The sequence below is a fragment of the Rhinolophus hipposideros genome, assembly GCF_964194185.1.
Source record: "Rhinolophus hipposideros genome assembly, chromosome: 6".
Classification (NCBI taxonomy): Eukaryota; Metazoa; Chordata; class Mammalia; order Chiroptera; family Rhinolophidae; genus Rhinolophus; species Rhinolophus hipposideros.
This window is the reverse complement of record NC_138052.1, coordinates 46,827,654-46,847,857: the sequence shown is the minus strand read 5'-3', so window position 1 is coordinate 46,847,857 and position 20,204 is coordinate 46,827,654. Positions and strand designations below refer to the sequence as shown.

General features: G+C 36.2%; 1 protein-coding gene across 5 annotated transcripts in view; it reads right to left on the bottom strand.

Annotated features, from left to right (window-relative positions):
* Positions 1–20,204, bottom strand: part of UBR3 (ubiquitin protein ligase E3 component n-recognin 3) — a 172,231-nt gene that overhangs the window by 121,900 nt on the left and 30,127 nt on the right. For all 5 annotated transcript variants that reach the window (XM_081052767.1, XM_081052769.1, XM_081052770.1 and 2 more), the window contains exons 4-6: positions 17,099–17,242; positions 16,532–16,581; positions 3,593–3,659 (exon numbers count right to left, since the gene is read on the bottom strand). In XM_081052767.1, the coding sequence (XP_080908893.1) occupies positions 3,593–3,659; positions 16,532–16,581; positions 17,099–17,242 (261 nt within the window). The remainder of the gene's footprint in view (positions 1–3,592; positions 3,660–16,531; positions 16,582–17,098; positions 17,243–20,204) is intronic.

Genomic DNA, 20,204 nt, shown 5'->3' with positions numbered 1-20,204 from the left:
GGACTGGTTTAGTGACAGTGCTTAAGCAGGAACTAGAGTTGGATGAAAGATTTGAAAAAACAGTATCACATGCACCAATATACTCAGGCATAACCCTAACTACATTACAGTTCAAGTTGTCTTGCAAGATAACCTTGGAGAGTTTTTTTTCAATTAACCCTATCCCAGTTTTTCACAGTTCTTCTATTATGGAGTAACGTGTTCACACAACATCTCCCTCAGGTGATGAGTCTAAAAGCATAACAAAGAGCTTAGTATGTCATCACTCTCTTGATTCTTCTATAAAACATTGAGTGTAACAAGACTTGAATCTTGACTTGACCTTTTAGACATAACTTTAACCCAATTTTTCCATTAGTAATTAATAACACACTATTTTCAGAATAATAATTTCATTTTTCTGGAGAGATTATAATTTTAACTACAGAGAGGCAAAAGTATCTACCAATCCCCTACCTAACTCTTTCAGTGGTGCCTTCATTACAAATAATATGTAATAGGGGTAAAAATATAAATATGATTACACTATATATCCCTTTATTAGAAACTAATTTTTTTTTCCAAATCTCATAATTTTCTACTTGCTAAACAGAAATCTCTTCCTCCTGAAAGATCCTTCCCAGAATGATCTTGCAAGAAATAAGGTAAAATATATTCAAAGACATACACTAACAGATTCAAAGCCAAAAGTAATAAAATTAGGACCCAGGTGAATCATGTGGCAGGAGTGTAAGTATTATAATTAAAAATTAGAATATAATCCACAGCATATTGCTGAAGCCAATCTAATTCTCACAATTCACTTGGCACTAATATAATTGAAAATTTCACAAACTACCAAAAGAATAAAATAAAACCCTCACAGATGAGTGCTTCTTAACATGCTATTTACAAAGCTGAACAAAACTAATAGTATTACTCTTAGAATTCATAGTTATGACTCTGCAAGCTCACATCAGCCAAATGAAAAGCTTGAAGCTACCATAATTATGATAGGTCAAGCATTTAAAAGGAAAGCTACATTAACTTTGTTTTAAATAAATAAAACAATCCAAATGCACCAGAAAAGCTGTGGCTTCTACTAAAATGAAAATAGTTGCAGTTATGTACAATCCCTTTTTTTCATCTTCAGACAAAAAAAAAAAAAAACCTCCCATAATAGTTTTCATTGTTGTTCTCGAAAGAGGTGACGTCAGTTTCCCTAGATATTTAAAACACGTCATGTGCTTTATGTGTTATGGTATAGAAATGTGGTTAGAAATGCTTCCGTTAGTTATGTATGACTATTTACCTTTAAAATCTTGATTGTCATGACTTTTACAGTGCTTCAGCTACCTTAAGCCAAATTTTTAAAAGAAATTTTTGAAGAACCAGTACGCAGTATAAATGCATGGTGAGGTAAAGGTTATAATTAGACAACAGAGTCCATGCTCTGCAACTCAAAAAATGTTAGCAACAGCCTTCTAGGCCTCAGTTTCTTCATCCTTAAAATTTAGATTTTGAGAATAGGCAGTGATGTGTTTAATACAGCACCTCAACTCTTATCTATTATTACATATTTTATTTTTAGCTCACTTGCAAACTGTTGAACCAAATTCTTACACAAACTAAACCACTCCCTGGACTTCAGATAGCTTCAAAAGCAACACTTTTTGAAAACACCAGGGGTTCTACTAATTCAAAGAGCCATTTCTTCCATGTACACACTTAAACTAAAAATGGTTAACTGATCGAGTCTGAAATCTATACTACTTCTTACCAGTAGATAAAAAAAGAGAGACAATCCAATCCCAAATGTGAAAAAACATTCAGGATAAAAGAAAATAAACTTCAATTTTAAGTACCTTCAGCCCGAGTTTGATCAGGCTGAAGGAGAACAATGACTGCTTACACCATAACAGGTATTTTCTGGGCATCCCTAAAGCTTAAACTCAAGTATGTGCCTACCAATCCGCTCCAACTCAGATGTGTCGCAAGGACTCAGATAAACACGTGAACAACTCTGGTTAATTCAAAGAGCCAGGTAGCCACATGGGTTTCTAATTTTCTTCAGGCATCACGGGTTCTCTGCTGAGCCAGGAAACAAAGGAGCACATGTGTATGTAAGCACCTTGGATCACATATCAATTTCATACCCTTTACTCGCAGCCCACAAGTTAAATGCAGCAGCCTAAGTAACTACGACCAGACTTACAAAATGAGCCTCTACTGAAATTGCCTGCTTACTCCACCTTTCCAAGCAGTCCTAAACATTCCACAAGATGCACTTATTCAGCACCAGAAGTAAGAATCTTCTTTTCATCAAAATATCCTTTTAACCACTGGAGACTATCTTAACAGACCACATCAACCGAGACAACAGACCATGTTAAACTTTTGAAATCCATGGCAAAAATCCGGAGTACAGGCTGCCAACTAAAAACAAGTATGCTAGAAAAGCTTTCAGTGAGGGGCAAGAAAACATAGCGGATAAGAGCTTAGGCTCTGGTATCTACTTCCCATTAGCTGTGATCTCTAACATGCCTCCATTTTCTAATTCATAAAAAATAATAATAACAAAACTTGCTTCATATGGTTACTTTGAGAATTAAATGAGACAATGCCTGTGAAGCACTTAGCATTAGCGCTATGTCTAGCATATACAAAACGTTCCATAAATATTACTCATTGTTATTATTAATAATCTATTCCCTCACTACAGGCATATCTACTTCCTCCTTTGAGTAAATATGTATTAAGTCCTTACTGAGCCCTTAATGTGTATTAAGTGTTATTCCTCTTATTCATTCTAATATTCATTCATTCCTATTCTCTCTCACTCTTTCACCATCTCTTCCTTACTTGTCCTTCTTCACTGCAGAAGTTGCATACCCTAGATTATAAAAAGACATAAACCAAACTAAAACTTTACACCTAAAACACTGAATTCAAATCAAAGAATCAATGAAAAGACTTTTTCTGGCTCAAATACGATAATACACATTTTATAAAAAAACAAACAACAAAATCCCAATAGTAAAGGCTTTACTTGATTTTTTTCTTTATATAAATTTTATTGGGGAATACTGAAGGACAGTGTGTTTCTCCAGGGCCCATCAGCTCCAAGTCGTTGTCCTTCAATCTAGTTGTGGAGGGCGCATGCAACTCAGCTCCAAGTCCAATCGCTGTTTTCAATCTTTAGATGCAGGGGGCACAGCCCACCATCCCATACAGGAATTGAGCGGACAACCTTGTTGTTGAGAGCTCACGCTCTAACCAACTGAACCATCTGGCTACCCCTCCAGAAGATCAGCGGCAGCTTGTTGTCTTCAATCTAGTTGTGGAGTGTGCAGCTCACTGGCCCATGTGGGAATCGAACCAGCATCCCTGTTGTTCCAAAGCTTGCACTCTAACCAACTGAGCCATCCAGCCGCCCAGGTTTTACTTCATTTGGAAGTCCCCCTAACAAAACTTTCTCCATCGTTAGACAAATCTAACAATGTAACTCTCTTTTCAAACAATTTTGATGTCAATACAGCTAGCCAGTCAAGTATTCTTAATAATTAAGCATTTTAGGAGCTTCTTATACATGGCAAAAACAAAATATAAATACCTTTGGTGCTACTGCTTAGTTTGACCCTCTTTCTCTTGCCCAGACCTTGACTCCCATCCTGATCCTCCTGGAGGAAAAACAAAATTAGCATTATAATAATCCTATTAATGAATTTATACATTCTACATAAACATAAATTTGCTTATAAATCATTAAATATAATAGTCATGCTTATGTATTAACACATTTTACTTTTATATATTTGCTATAGTGTCTTTTTAATGCTGCTAATTTGGATTAAAATATATAAAGAAAATCCTTAGCATTAAAAGAGTTCTTAAACTTAATCTGTGCTTCTAATGCAAGACTCTTTAATACCCCAAAATTCCAAAATAAAAATTTTCCTAACCTTATAAACATAACGTCAAATGAGAATAAAGAAGCTAAGTGGGGGGGGAGCAGATTAGCATAGGAAGGAAGGAGAGAAGGGGAAGCAAAGAAACAGAGGAAAGGATTTGAAGAGTCTAAGATAAACAAAAGCCATAATCAGTACCTGGGGAGATCATTTGGATGCTGTAATGCAGGGTCTCTGGTCCCGCTCTCAGCGGGTGGATACAGAACATGGTGAGGCCAAAAAGGAACAACAACGGAGCCACAGATGAGGGAGTCATACCACTATATTCTCGATGGCGGCTGGCCGAAACACAAGAAGCAAACATCCGCCAGTACCCCAACGAAGGGTCTTCCTGCACCCCAGTCTCACTGGCAACCGGGTGAGACACAGAAAGTAGGATCCACAGGATCCGCAATCCGCCACCTGTGCTTGCTAACCCCACTTGCTAGCTGCAATCCACAGTCCGCTTCTCTGGCACCCAACCAACCTCCTAGCATAGCCATGGCAGTTATATCAGTGGCTAATGGCTAACAGGTAACAGCTGATGGCCACCCAGCCACAGCAAATGGACATCTGATTACAGCTGATGGTCATCTAACAACCGAGCCAGCACCTTTCCACGTGAGGCCGAGAACCTGGAAAGTGCACTCTGGGACTCTGTCCCCACATTCCACCCCTCCGGGGTTTCACCTCACAATCTACGCGACAAGCATCTTCCACGAGAGACCCTGTGCCAGGAACCCAGCTCACGAGAAAAAGTTTCAGTCCAGTTCAAGCAACATCCCAGGGGGTGTCTCTCGATGTCCACCGACCCTCTGGGCACAGCCAGGGTTCTCAGGTTATCGCCAGCCTTTCTGGGCACAGCCAGACTTCCTGGGCACAGCCAGAGTTTCTCAAGGTACCGTGATGAAACAATAGTGGCTCCCAGCCAAGGTGTTTACATATTCTCAACGGCTGCCGGTCTAGATACAGGAAGCAAACATCCACCAGTTCCACTACATGGTGGTACGTTCCCAAGCAAACAGTCAAGTGGCCCATCAATCAAGGATGGAAGACAACTCCCCATAGTACACAGGCTGTGTGCCGGCTCTATAATGCGTGCCCTCTCTGCAGGGCGAGGGCTGCAAGTCCTCCCCAACCTGGGGGTGAGGGATGACCCCGACCTCATCCTCATCTTCCACCGAGGACTCAGCAAGCGTTTCCTCCTGGGACTACACGTCCCGCATCCAGGCTGCCTCAGCCAGCACTTCCCAGCCCACACGGCTGCAAAGACCTTCGCTTTCTCCAGCCTATGCTGGTTGGAGAACCGTCCATGTCTTTCCACCCCTCCAAGAAGGTCCAGCACTCCAGCAGCCACATGGTCCTTTCTACATTGGTCGGAGAACCGTCCACATCCTCCCACCCCTCCATGGGGGTCCAGCTCTCCAGCAGATGCACAGTTTTTTCTACGCTGGTCAGAGAACCGTCCATGTCCTCCCAACTCTCCATGGGAATCCAACTCTTGGGAACCAGTGGCCACCAGGCACCATACACCGTGTGGGGGCCAGAGTCAAACATCATTCCCCACTGGCCAGAATCCTGCTCGCTGCACCAGGCATCCAAGTGTGTGGCGGTCCCAGTGCAAGACGTCCACAACTAGGAGCCCACGGCAGCAGAGGACCACAAAAAGCAGGAGACGCCTGCTATGACCAACAGGGTGGCATGCCATCCAGAGGCCAGAGAGGACCACCAATTCACCGAGGGTTCACATTTCTCCCAGGCAAACGGCGCCCCCTGCTCCCGGCGCTGCTCCTCACGGGCTTCCAGAGACTGAGTGTTCATACGTACAAATTGATCCACCGCCCTTCGGAGAGGTCTAGCGGGCACCGTGCCCTGCTCACTGCACCATGTGTAATGCAGGGTCTATGGTCCTGCTCTCAGCGGGTAGACACAGAATACAGTGAGGCCAAAAAGCAGCAGCAATGGAGCCACAGACGGGGAGTCATACCACTTGATAGTCTCGATGGCGGCTGGCCGAGACACAAAAGCAAATATCTGCCAATACCCCAATGAGGGGTCTTCCTGCACCCCAGTCTCGCTGGTGGCTGAGCAAGACACAGGAAGTAGGATCCACAGGATCCGCAATCTGCCATCCGCGCTTGCTAACCCGACTTGATAGCTACAATCTGTGCCTGCTTCTCTGCCCACCAACCAAACCCCTTCCCAGCAGAGCTGCGGCAGTTATATTAGTGGCTCATGGCTAACCAGTAATAGCTGATGGCCACTCAGCCACAGCGGATGGCCATCTGATTACTGCGGACGGCCATCTAATAATCGAGCCAGCACCTTTCCACGTGAGGCCGAGGGCCTGTAAGATGCTCTCTGGGACTCTGTCCCCACGGAGGGAGTCTCAGGGGATGGCACAGTGCACCACAACAACAGACTGGGAAGCTAGCCAGCTGAGAAACGACAAGGAAGCAGCCTACCGCTAGGGAAAACGAGGTGCGGCTAGGGGTGTGCCGCTTAGGGGGGCGCCTGGTACAGGTGCACCTTTCTCACTTTCTTAAAATGTTGCTGGAAAGGCTCTTGCTAACTTCGTAGCTGAGTTCAGGGTTTTTCCCCCTCCAGCTGCAGGTTATTATTCTACTCCATTATCCCAGCTCTCCTAAACTGGGCAAGATTACATATGAATCCAAACTTCCACATTATACTGACATCTTTTTGCTATTTTCCAACTGGTATTATAAAGACGTGCTAATATTTTGGTATACCGTCTGTTGTGCTAACAACAGTGTTGGTGGCATGTTAGAATTGTAGTACAAACTCCCAGATTTCTCAGTTACAGCCCATCAAATCGCTGACGCAGAAGAGTAGCTTCAGCTGCGTGTTGCTGTTCTATCTACTGGTACAGTTTCCTTGGCCGACACACCATAGTCTTAACGTCAGGTTGCTGTCAAGTCCTGCATCGGTCCTCAGGGCCAGCCTTGGGTTTACCAGAGCCACTTAGCTTAGTCAGTCAGCATTTCCTGAGACTTCAATGAGCACCTTGGTCACCCCCACATCAACCTGGCAGCAGGACTGACAATCAAACAACACTCTCCTCCTCCTCTGCCACGCTCCCCTTGCCCTTGAAGAAACTCAACCAGAATGAAATTTGGAGCCTTAAAAGACAGAAGACACAAGAATGTAAAATCATGCCACAGGGCCCAGGGGATTCCGAAGTTTGAAATTTTAGCTAACAGCCACTTAGGAAACTGTGAAATGCTGTAAAGCCCTGAGAGAAATGTTAGCTCTGAGAGAAAAGACAAATTTGAGTAAACTATGTTATATCCCCAGTTAGGATAACTTTATAACTTTAAATATAACCTCCCTATGAAACAAATCTCCTTGATCAAGTAGTGATCATGGAAATAAGAAGTTCTATAAATTTCCCAGCCTTATATTCTAAAAGACAAGTAAAATTAGCCAGGCAAAGGTGGGGAAAGTCACTTCAAAAAGAGAAGACAGCATAAGCAAAGGCACACATCACAAGACTGGAAACACAGACTAGTGAGTTGGGCTTGATATTGTATTAGACATGAACCACAGCTAGGAAAGGACATGATCTCCAGCTAAACTAGTGGGAAAATGGGTACTCTTGTACATTGCTAGTAAGAGTGTGCAGTAGTACAGCTTTCCTGAATGGCAATTTGTCAGTACACATGTCATAAGTCTTTAAAGTGTATTTATCACTGTAACAGAAATTCCAGTTCTAGGAATTTGCCCTAAAGAAATATTCAGAGAAGTTAACAGGAACTCTATGCAGAACCAGTCACCACAATGTTATTTGTAATAGCAAAACAATAAAAATAAAAGTCTTTGGCTTCCAACAGCAGGAGATTAGATTAGGTAAACAAACTATAGCGCACCTCTACCCTATTAAGAAAAAGAATGCTCGAGTTCTATATTCATTGTGACCAGACAGATGTTCAAAAACTACTATAAATGAGAAAAGGATACTAGGTAAAATAGCATATGGAGTATAAAACCATTTAAGTATTGATAATATACGCAAATAAAATCTGTTAAAATATACTCCTCGTTATAGATGTTTAAATCTATCATTAGTGAGAAGAGCAGGTTACAGAATAGCATGGATACCATGAAACCATTAAAATATACTATATATCTGTTAGAATACAAACGTATATAGTAAGCCACCTCTAAGCGACAGAGCACTGGGTCATTTTGTTATCTTTTTATTAATCTTTATTTTTTATTTATTCAACAATGTATATGGATTGTAATGGATTAATAAATATTTTTAAATACTAGTTCTAATTACCATTCTTAATTGCAACAACCTGCCTAAGATAATGGACTACTGTGTTATCTATTACAAGTCCCATATTTTTATTTCGAGAAAGAACACTATTTTTAATGAACAAGAACAACTCCAAGTTGTGGCAATTTAAGACATTCAGGAGAATGAAAATGCATTTATCATAACTACAATACCCCACCGTACCACAAAGCCATTACAGGAAGCTGTAGTTCTTCCCCATTTATCCATGAAGAAGCAGTATAGAAGTCTAGAAAATGAAGGTCCAATGGACAAGAGAGGAAATTAAGTCAAGTACAATCTCAACCCAGACAGCAATTGTGCAATTCCCAAAAAACACTTTCCAGACTTCAACTAGTCCATGGGCAGAGAAGTAGACAACATTGTTACACGTGTTTCAGGAACAAAGCACAGGTATATAGGCCCAAAATGAGATAAGGAAAACAGATTCTAACCCTAAGCCTGGAAAAATCAACAAATGGTTTTTCAACCCAAATTAACCTGCCTTTCTTTCTTTCTTTGACCAAGTCACTACACAGATGAAAATTGTGAGCTCCATAAAAAAAAAAAAAAAAAAAAAAAAAAAAAAGTCAAGTAAATGCACAGATAATTAAAACAGTACTCAAAGAAAGTTAATACAGAATACACACGGCTAAAAAGGAGTATTTAAAATATCAGTTTAAAAATGCAAAATCCAAAGATTTTGAGAGATTAGAACAATAAACTGAAACAAGGATTTATGTAAACCACTGTAATCTGACATTGTTTGCTTTAAATTAACTGTACAAGTACAAACAGAGAAGGAGTTCTTACTTTTCAGCTGTAAGTATGAGAGGGGTGAAAAAACCTAGGCATTCATTTGACCACAGGAGCTCCTGCCAACAGTCTAGTACAGCTACTAAAAGGCCAACAAAAAACGTTGGGCCTTAACAAAAACACAGTACGCTTATCAAAGAATGTCCCAGTACACTGAATCAGGTCATAGATTATCAAAAAGTGAGTAACTGAAAGAGGTATCTACCTACAGCAAAGAATATTAAATAACTAAAGTTTATATTTAAAGGGTGTCATATGGAAGTAAAACAAAAAATTTTTCTAGGAGGAAAACGAGAAATTAGTGAAAATTACAATACTTAACACAGTATTGAAAAGAACTTCCTAGTAATTATTACAGCTATCAAACAAAGGAACACACTGGCTCTTAAACTAGGTAAGCTCCCTATCACTGGAAGTGTTTATGAGGCTTATCAATTATGAGGAATGCTGTAAAATCACTCCCTACACTAGAAAAGAAATAGATTAGATATTTCTAATCCTCCTACCAAAAGTTTCCATGATTCCCCACCCATCAATGATAATTATTATAAAAAATTAAAATTAAACCATATACTTCTAAAAAAATAATTTTCTTTCACATATTCATTTATGAAAAGCAACTGTGACTTTCAACTTTAATAATTCTGCTTTAGTAGCTACAAGTTTTGACATATTAGTTTTAAGCGTTTATTTGAATTCTGTCTCGAACAAAGGCAAGAATATTGAGATCATATCTACACAATTATTTTATTTGTTAAGTGATTATTTCTCAATTACGTAAGAGTATGCAAAAAAAAGAGAGGTCAACAAGCAAAATTAATAAACAATGCTTGTCCCTGGATGATATGGCTGAAGGTAAACTTTTTCTTTTGTATACTTTATTTTTATTTTTCAATTTTTCCACAATGAACATTCCTGTTTTTATAGTTTCACGATGTTTGAAATGATTTCATTTATATTAACAGCTAAGTACATTAAAGTCACAAAGATTAATGACCTGGTCACTGCATACAGACAAGTGGACACTGCCTATGGCAATGACTACAGTGAATATAATCCTTTCCTTGAAAAGTTATTTTGATCTAAAAGATCTTATTTTCTCTGAGAAACTCTCATTATACCCATGTACATACAATACTACAAATTATTTTCTTTTGAACTTAATTATCTGACGATTATACATAAACCTAAACAAAAATGAACACATATTTAAATTTAAAAATACCTCAAAGTTAAAATTTGCCCTTATTTTATTTTCTTTGCGGTTCCATAGAACACGAATAACATTTACTACTGTTATTTCATATGAGGTACATAAAAAAATAAGAAGTATGAAGAATGGCATGTGTATAAATAGCACTGCTGAGTACATAATGTTCTGTTACTCTAGGGATAGTGGGGACAAATATCTGACACAACTTGTATGAATAAAAAAGTAGACTGTAATATGTACGTTCATTCAAATAAAACTCTGCAAACAGAAAGAAATCTTGCTGTTATAGTTTCAAATCTGTTTCTTCGTTTTCAAAGTGGTAGGATTAGATTACCTCTAGGGTCTCTTCCAATCCTAAATTCTAACTTACATTTTTAAAATTGCGATAATTCCACCTCTAGAGTAGTACTTGCAATGTCACTACCCTCTTCTCATCCTTTCTTCCTTTCTACATAATTTTTAAGTTACAATACAAGAATGAAATCATTAAAATGGTTTGCTCAGTAATTCCATGAGCCTATTGGATAAGGTTGTACAAACTCCAATCCTTAAACCTTATCCAGCTCTTCACTAAATTTCAAATATAAATATTAAAAGCAAATACCAGTTGCCCAAAAGAAAGCAATACGACTTTAAATGCCTTAATGAAATTTTTAAATGGCAAAACATAAGTATTTGTTCAAAAACATCTGTATCTGGGTACTCTTCTATCACACTCTTTCCATCCATCTTATTTCTTCATCTACTTTGCCCTTTATTCTATTCTTTATTAAATTACTGCTTACGTTTATTTTATCATTTTAAGTAATATTTGTAAAAAAATATTTTGAAAACAATAAAAGTACAATGCAAATTTCAACTATTAATGCCATTAGTTTTTAAGTAAGCGGGTGGAAATTCTTGTATTTTTCTCTCTAAATAAATTAGTCCAAAACTGACACCCCTTTAAATATTTAACTTGCTTCTTATTTATGATGTTTAGCTCCAAACAGAATTTCTTTTCCCATGTAGATCACTCGTCCTAACAGAATGTTCCCATTAAGAAATAAAAGCAGAATAAAATAGGATAGAGAACTCCAAGAAAACACTAGCAAAAGAGTTATAATAAGTTTATTATTTCATTATTTCATTAATTAAATTCAAAAGTATATTTTGTTCCTTAAGCTACAATAAATGTTAGTAAAATTTTAGTATATTCCCCTCACTTTACAAAGGTAAAGATCAACTTCTTAAAAAACATCTTACAATCTTAATATAAGCATTTATTAGCTCCTTGTATAATACCGTGTTTCCCCGAAAATAAACCCTAGCATGATTTTTCAGGATGACACCCCCTGAACATAAGCCCTGATGAGTCTTTTGGAGCAAACTTTAATATAAGACCCGGTCTTATTTTCAGGGAAACACGGTAGTAAATATTTTTCTTAACAAAAACTTTAATTTTAATTAAAACCCTACAATAGCCATTTCTGGTTACAGTAGTATTTCATTATCATGTTACAGTTTTCCCAACAGACAAGTACTACTGAAATAGATGCAATCTATAATCAAGTGTAGGTACATTATTCAATTATAATCACTAGTCATTATTGGATATCAAGAGAATCCAAGAAAAAGAATTGCAAATGTCACATCCTTTTGTGGAAGTTTTAAAACATGTTTACAAATTCTTTGATACTCCCCCCATTGAGAGGTAGGGTCTATGTTCCCTCCCACTGAATCTGGGCCCATCTTAGCAACTCACAACTAATAGGACGCAGAGGAAGTGACACTATGTCACTTCCAAGGCTAGCTCAGAAAAGGCTCTACAGTTTCTGCTTGTGTGCTGCTCACCCTGGAAGAAGCCAGTTACTATATAAGAAGTCCAACAACTTGTAATCACCATGCTGGATAAGTCACAAGTAGGCACTGCAGTCAACAGCCAGCTGAGCTCCCCGGGACCATCAACATGAACTGCCAGCCCTGTGAGTGGGCCATCTTAAATCTCCATCTCAGCTAAGCCTTCAGATGGATTCAAATGTAGCCAAAAACTAATTGGAATCACATGAGAGAACCCAAGTGAGAACCACCCAGCTGCTCTTCCCAAATTCCTGAGTCATAAAATTGTGAGCAAAATAAAGTAGTAATTTTAAGCCACAAAGTTTAGGGTAAAACTTTGTGGCTTATTCCCTTTACAGAAAAAACTCTAGACCAACAAATAGGAGACCAACTGTCCATTTCCAACTCCACTAAGTAGAAGAAATTTACTAGCCTGAGTGAATCAGTTCATTCTATGGAATTCAGATTCCTCATCTATAAATAAGGAAGTTAGACAAGATGAACTTTAAGGTCACTTTTAGCTCCAGCATTTTACATTTTTTATAACCTTCATATTGCCACCTCCTGATTCTCATTTTTTGCTTTGTTATATTACATGACTTTCTATTTCTAACTGAAGATTTGAAAATGTGTTCAGCACCAAAAAGCAAAGTCTTCATAGTATATAAATCAATAAAACATAAATGAATACATTTTTGTAAAAAGTTATGATCAAATAGAAAATTTTAAAATAGAAAATTTCTTGACTTTATCACTAAAACTCTTCCATGATTACCCTTGGGTAATGGTCTTTATACTTTTATACTTTTCCATACTTTTGACTTCAAATATATGTGTGTGTGGCTTTTATAATCAAAAAGAAATATAATCTATTAAAATTTAAGATATGCATACCCTGTAACCTAGCAATTCCAAAACTTAGAGAACGATTTGCACATCTGCACCAAAAGAAATGTACGCATTGTGTCTTACAATAAAAAATCGAAAATTAAGGAAATGATTAGATAAACTGTAGTTTATTCATATTTCAGAATACTATACAGCAGATAGGAAGAAAAGAGGACTGACAAAGATAGCATATCTTTGCACAGTATGAAAAAATACATATCTTTGCATAGATATGTATTTGCATATCTATGCACAATACATATGCAGAGGAAATAAAAGGACACAAAACAGTGTAACATTTTTATTTACTCACACACACTCTATCCATTTCTATAAGCACACAGTTATTTAACTACATAGAAAACGGTCTGTCAAGGACATCCAAACTATTACCTGTAGTTGCCCAGAGAAGAGGCTGGTATTGGGGAGGGTAGAGAGGGGACTTTTATTTTATCTGAATTGTCTGGCAAAACAACTACCATGTATTTGTGCATTATTTAATTTTTAATTAAATTTTTAGAGATAAACTTGATTACTTTTATACCATGCTTTAGTAAACTATTTCCTCTAGACAGATAAGCAGAAATATCTATAATATGACCCATGAGCACTCAAAAATTCAAAAATTTGAATCCCTTCTACACATAAAGCACTAGGACAGGAAACATTTAGGAAGAGCCTAATTTGTGTCTGATCCATGATAGGCACTTTATATATGTTATTCCATTTAATCCTAATATTACAATTATCACCATTTTTTCATGAGGGAATTGATGTTCAGAAGTTAAATCACCTGGCAAAAAGCATGATATTATGAGACAAGACTCAAACTCACGTCTGCCTAACTCTAAAGCTCAAGTTTCTCTTAAAAACTAGGTATCTTTCAATCCACTTTCAAGTAAACAACTCTATTTCTTAAGTTTTCAAATGGCCAAATACCCCATTTTTATCCCAATTAGAAAATATAATAAATATGTAAACTATAAAAAGTACTTTGAAATAGACTAAAAGTTTAATTATAAAATATGATTTAAAGATCAAAGTCTAAACTACTTCTAAACATATAAGTTAAATATATATCACATGCTCTAAATGTAATTCTCAGCTACTATCACAAAAACAGTGTCTGAGTATAGGTGCTGAAGTGAAGTATTTTGAAATTTCACCATCAAAAAAATATTTACTAGGATATTTACTCTGAGACATAATTATAATTAAGAGACAAATGATTATATTAATATGAAAGACATTACAACAGAGTTACTGAAACAAAGAATCTAAGAGGAATGAAGAGAAGAAAGGACCTAAGAATCACAGATTAGAAGTAATGGTAATAAAAAAAGAAAGACCAGATTTCAAATCCTCTGATATCCCCCTAGAAATTACTTCCAGAAAAGACTAAAAGCCCTTCGATCCATGCACACAAAAGGATCTCCTCCTAGCACCCTACCATAAAACGTGGTGTTGTTACAATGCAACTGTGTACAGTGCAAGTGTCCACCAGCAATTTAAAAGCTAATCTGGAGAGTTTAGGCCAAGACAAAAACAAAATGTTACTTCTTTCCTAGACACAGGAGAAAGTATCTATGTTAAAGATTAGCTTTCCATATGCCCAGAAACCAAATCCAATTCATGACAATAAAGTAGAATCGTTAGCAAGCCTGATGGATGCATAATGCTCAGTATACTAAAATAATACAAAAGTTTTTATCAACTACATAAATACTAACATAAAATGACAGGGGGTAGCCGGTTAGCTCAGTTGGTTAGAGTGTGGTGCTATATATCACCAAGGTTGCCGGTTCGACACCCGCATGGGCCACTGCGAGCTATGCCCTCCTTAAAAAAAAAGAAAATCCCACCTAACATAAAACTACAGATTTTTCCAGATCACATCAAGATAGTTAGATTATTTTTTAAAAGTGTTCTGTAACATCACTAAACTGTTTCACTGTGTAATAGTTTTCTAAAGTTTCTCCTGGGAATAGCTACAAGGCTCCTTTCCTATCTGCCTTGCTGTAGTCAAGGAAGCACTCTCATATTCAACTCCTAAGTATTCCTAGATCTTGCCTTTTAAGAGGCCATTCCACCTCACCACAACATGCCTTTAAAGAAAACAGAATCAGCAGTTTAAAACCACATGTCTATATCAACTCACTTCCTTCTTTGACACATGAAGAATTAGCACTTTTACCCCATCTTTCCGTTCCCCTTACTTCAAAGTGGAATTATTACTGCTTTAGTTGAAGCGTTTATATATTTTTGAAAGTCTATCTTAAATATCAGCCAGTTTTCTCCATTTGTCATTATAGCAACATTATTCTTCTTAGAAGTAACTCTTTAAAATGTAAAACAAAGCAAAAATTTTAGCTACCTATTTACATTTAAATAAGATTTTATCCCATTTAATAAACACACATAGTGTTTACAATATACTAGGCAAGGTGCTTGTGTCTCGTACATATATTAACTCATTCAATCCTCCTAATAAGACCAAGAAATGAGTACTATTATTACCTCCATTTTACAGATAAGAAAATTTAGGCGTGGATAAGTTAAGACACTTACCCAGTCACTGGTACAGGAGCCAGATTCAAACTCAGGCATTATAATCAGAGTCAAACTCACAAACAGCATACTAAACTGCCTGTCCAATTTGTCAAAAACTCTTTAAAATTGTTTATCCAAACTGAGATTCCACAAAATGTTGGATTTCGTGGAAGCCTTTTTAGAGGGGAAAAATACTACTATAAAGTTTAAATTATAACGCATTAAATCAATTATAAGACTTCAATAACAGAAATCATGTTTTCAATAGGAGGTTATTTGACTGAGTTAATTTGATATTATCAAATCAAAATGAGTTTTTAAAGAAAAAAGATACCTATGCTTGTAATACAATTTTTTTAAAAAAAATCTTTAAATCAATCATTAAATTATAATCTGATTAAAAATATGAAATTTAAATTTTATGAGCATTAAGATTATAAACAAATACATGTTAAAAAGCAATTTTCTCTTATAAACTATATACTAAGAAAATACAGTAATGTTAAAAGACTCACTAGAAATATTTAATATTTCTAAATATTAATAAACACTATAAAAATTGAAATTTCAAATTGACCATCTATTTCCCAGTACTTAGCTTCTGTTAATAACCCTTGACATATTAGGTATAACTTTATTAAGAGATTAGACAAGCAGTTACATTTCATATTCTTTTAATAATTATTCTAGACTGAGCTAAAGTTTTAAAAACCATTTCATTGTACAGATGACAGCAGTTTAGATACATTTGGGGATAGCTTCGTAGGAAAAATTTGTCTCTTTCTATCTCCTACTTCTAAACTGTTAAAAGAGAAATGAATTATAAACAAGTAAAAATCTAGTTGTAGTCCTTGTTCTGTCACTACGTAATTGTATAATCTTGAATAACTTATTATATTCTGAGCTTCAATGTCCTGATCTACAAAATGAGGAATTTAAACTAGATAATATCCACAAATCTGTATACTTTTAAAACTTTTAAAATCCTACTTTTAAAAAGTTTTAAATTTTAAATCTCACCTCATCTGAAGAATCTAGTTGTCCCAATGTCCCTGTTGCACCTGCAAAACCTTTGGAAAGGAAAAGTTGTCTTTTATAGTTGTTAAATAATTAAATAATGCTTTACTACATTTAATACATTAACAATACCAAAAGCTAAGTTTTGCTATATTAAGACATGTCATTCTAACAGTTACCTTGGCAGAGTTCAACATTTATCTTTAATAAATTTGAACCTAATACTTTATACATCAATAGGAAATCTCCAGTGAACACCCAATTTAATCATTGCAAGAGGTGTGTCAAAAGTATGTCTTTCTTTTTAGTTTTAAATATAATAACTGCTACATTTTTCATTAGTTAGAACCAGAACCTTAATAAACTAACCAAATTCCATTTAAGAAAAATGCCTTCTCTTCTTTGGCTAATCTCTTCTTTCTTGCTTCTAAATTTTTGTAACTTTTATTATTTTCCTTACGAAGAATGACATATTATTTAAATTTTCAATAATGAGTAAAGTTTGAGGTGTTTTTTGTCTTAATACAGAAAGTTATTATACCACTGTCCAAATTAAATATGTAGACAAACCTTGAACTGCCAGAGTGCTAGTGCCAGCAGATGGCTCCTGTATACCATATACAAGTTTATCCTCAGGATACGTGAGTCCAGAGCTCTTCAAAGCTATAAGGTACTTTTCGTGACTTTTCTTCGCACAAGAATTTTCTCCAAGACCTAATATTTAAAACAAATTTAAAAAAAGAAAAAAATACTCCGTTCAAAATATAAACGTGGTCAACTCAGTCACTAATGCATACATATAAAATATGTATGAAGGGGGAACCCTAGATGAATAATATAATGTAGCTTCAAATAACATATTTATGCTCATGTTTGGCATTAACAATCCCAGAACGTACAGCATGTTTATAATAAATGAAATCTACTAAGTAATTGGGCATCTAAAATATGACAGAGATTATATGCAAGGCACAAAGGGTACAAAGGTTAATAATAAGGCAAGATTCCTGCCCTCAAGGAGCTGAAAATTAGTGGTAGATAAAGGCAGATAATATGGTAAAAGACAATTATGTAGTTGCCTTCACCATTTGGTTTGACCACCTGTGCTCTCATAATACTGTGCAGCCAGACTTACCCAAAACAGAGTACTTAAGAAAGGCTTCCTAGAGAAGATAATGCCTGAGTGAAATTTTCAAATATTACAACTTAAATTACTGTTAACTCCTGTGGTACCAGACTTTTTATTACCATATTTAAGGAATTAAAAGTATAATTTCTATAAAAGTATCAGTTAATACTAATTTATTCCAAAAAATATTGAAAACGTAAGGTTCTAGAATTAAATAATCCTAGAACTTTCACTTTTGCATTTCAGCTTATTAATTATTGCTAATTTTTTCTTTTGTTTTTAAATACATTATGGAGGATAGAATAGTAATAAAAGAAAACCACTGATATTTAAGAGTTCTTTAAAACATTATTCTCTGTCTGAAAACCAAAGTACCATAGCATTTGTCACCTCTTAGGCTGACTGTATATTTTAAATTACGGTCTCAATCTCTCTGATTATAAAACCCTATAAATGAGTTTCTTTGGGATTTGCTGAGCTTTTATTTCCTCTCTTTGCTAGCCTCAGTAATTGCAATAGAACAGTTATGTTAAAAAAAAAAAAAGAAAGAAAAACTCCAACACAAACTACACAGATAGGAAGACATCCATCCTTCGATTCCAGTCCAATATTAAAAACATGCACAATTAGTTTACAAAGAATAAAGAACTTGTAGGGTCCTATGTAAAAAATAACTAAATGTCACCTGAATAATGAAAGCATGTATTTATCTCACTAAGATAGGTGAAATTTTTATAATACTTCTTAGTTAACAAAATATATTTCATCAACCCCTCACAACAAGCCTGTATAAAATCTCACATGGACCATGAGGGCCTACCTCATCTAGATCTAGCCTAATGTTGTACACAGCCTTATTTGTGCCACAATCCCCCTGCATTCATTTCACTTCACTTCAACCACACTAGCCTTTTTCAGTCCCTTCAAAAAGAGTAAGCTCATCCTCACTCATTAATATTCCCACATGCTGGTCCCACTGCATGGTATCTAGGGGGTGCTTGGTGTCGTATTCTTTATTCTGTTTGGGTTTGTTAAGCATCTTGGATCTATAAGTCAAGGTTTTTCATCCAGTTTGGGGAATTTTAGTCATTATTTCAACAAATGTTTTTTCTGCCAAAATTTCCACTTTCCTGTTCTCCTGGGGTTCCAATTACATTCATGCTAGATTATCTGATTCTGTCTAATACATCCCTAAGAATCCACTGTGTTTCTCTCTGTTCTCTAGATTGACTACTCTACTGATCTGTCTTCAAATTCACTGAGTCTTTCTCTCCTCTCCAATCTGCTGCTAAGCCCATTCAGTGAATTTTTCAACTCAATTATTGCACTCTAAAATAATTTTCAATTCTAGAATTTCTCTTTATTTATTATTTATATTTCTTTGCTAAGATTCCTTATGTCTTCAATCATTAACACCATATTTGCTTTAATTATTTGAACATTTTCCTTTAGTTTCTTAAACATATTTATAATTGCTTTAATATCTTTATCTATTAAATCCAACATCTAAGCTATTTCAAGGTCAATTTCTATTGACTGTTCTTTTTCTTGGTTATAGTGCACAATTTCTTATGTTCTTGCATGTCCAGTGGTTTTTATTATTACATATTAGACATTCTAATAACACATTCTAGAAGATTCTGGATTCTATTATCTTCTTTTAAAGAGTATTAATTTTAATTCTAGAAGACAGTCCAATTAACAGCCTGATTACCTAGAACTCATAAAGGTTTGATTTCACATTTTCTAAAGGGAAGATTTGTGGAAAGCCCTCTAAACTGACAGGAATAATCTCCAACTTCTATCTCCCTTGCAGATACTGTCAGATATTAGGTTTAAGACTGACCTAGATTAGACCTTACTCTAAGGTTTGGCCTTCTGTCTCAGCTAAATGCCTAGGGTATTAATAAGGTCTCTCTGGTCTAACTGGACTGAAACTCCAATGTCTCCCAAACTGCTTAACTTCTAATATCTCTATTCTGCTTTTAAGCCCACACAAATCACTGTCTAGTAAGCCTTAGGTAGTCTCATCCCGTATATGTGTACCTCAGTCCTCTGCCAAGCGCTTTCATACATCTGCCCTACTACCTCTTGGTATTCTTCCCTAAAGCTTCCAGTTTCCAACTGCTTCAGCTGCCCTAAACTGTGATCTCTGCCTCCTTAGCTCAGATGGACCACCATACTCTGCTTCAATGCCAGCTTGCTGCACTACAAGCAGGAAGTTAGCCTCAGAGAGAGATTCAAGGCAAGTGTGGGGCTCATCTCATGTTTTTTCTTTCTCTCAAAGGTTTATAGTCTTGTATTGCCTATTGTCCAATGCCTAAAAACAGGTACGTCTTATTTTTCCCCAGTTTTATATTGTTTATGGCATAAGGGCTAGTCCAATAGTCAGCAGAAGATATCCTCTACCTGGAATCAAACCCCATCTCATTACCACCCAACTCCTTCATCTCTGTGAAGCTTCTCCACCTTCCCCATCAGTGAAATCAGGTCTCCCTTTTATAAACACTTGTCCTATCCTTTCATAGAATTTACTACAGTTTATAA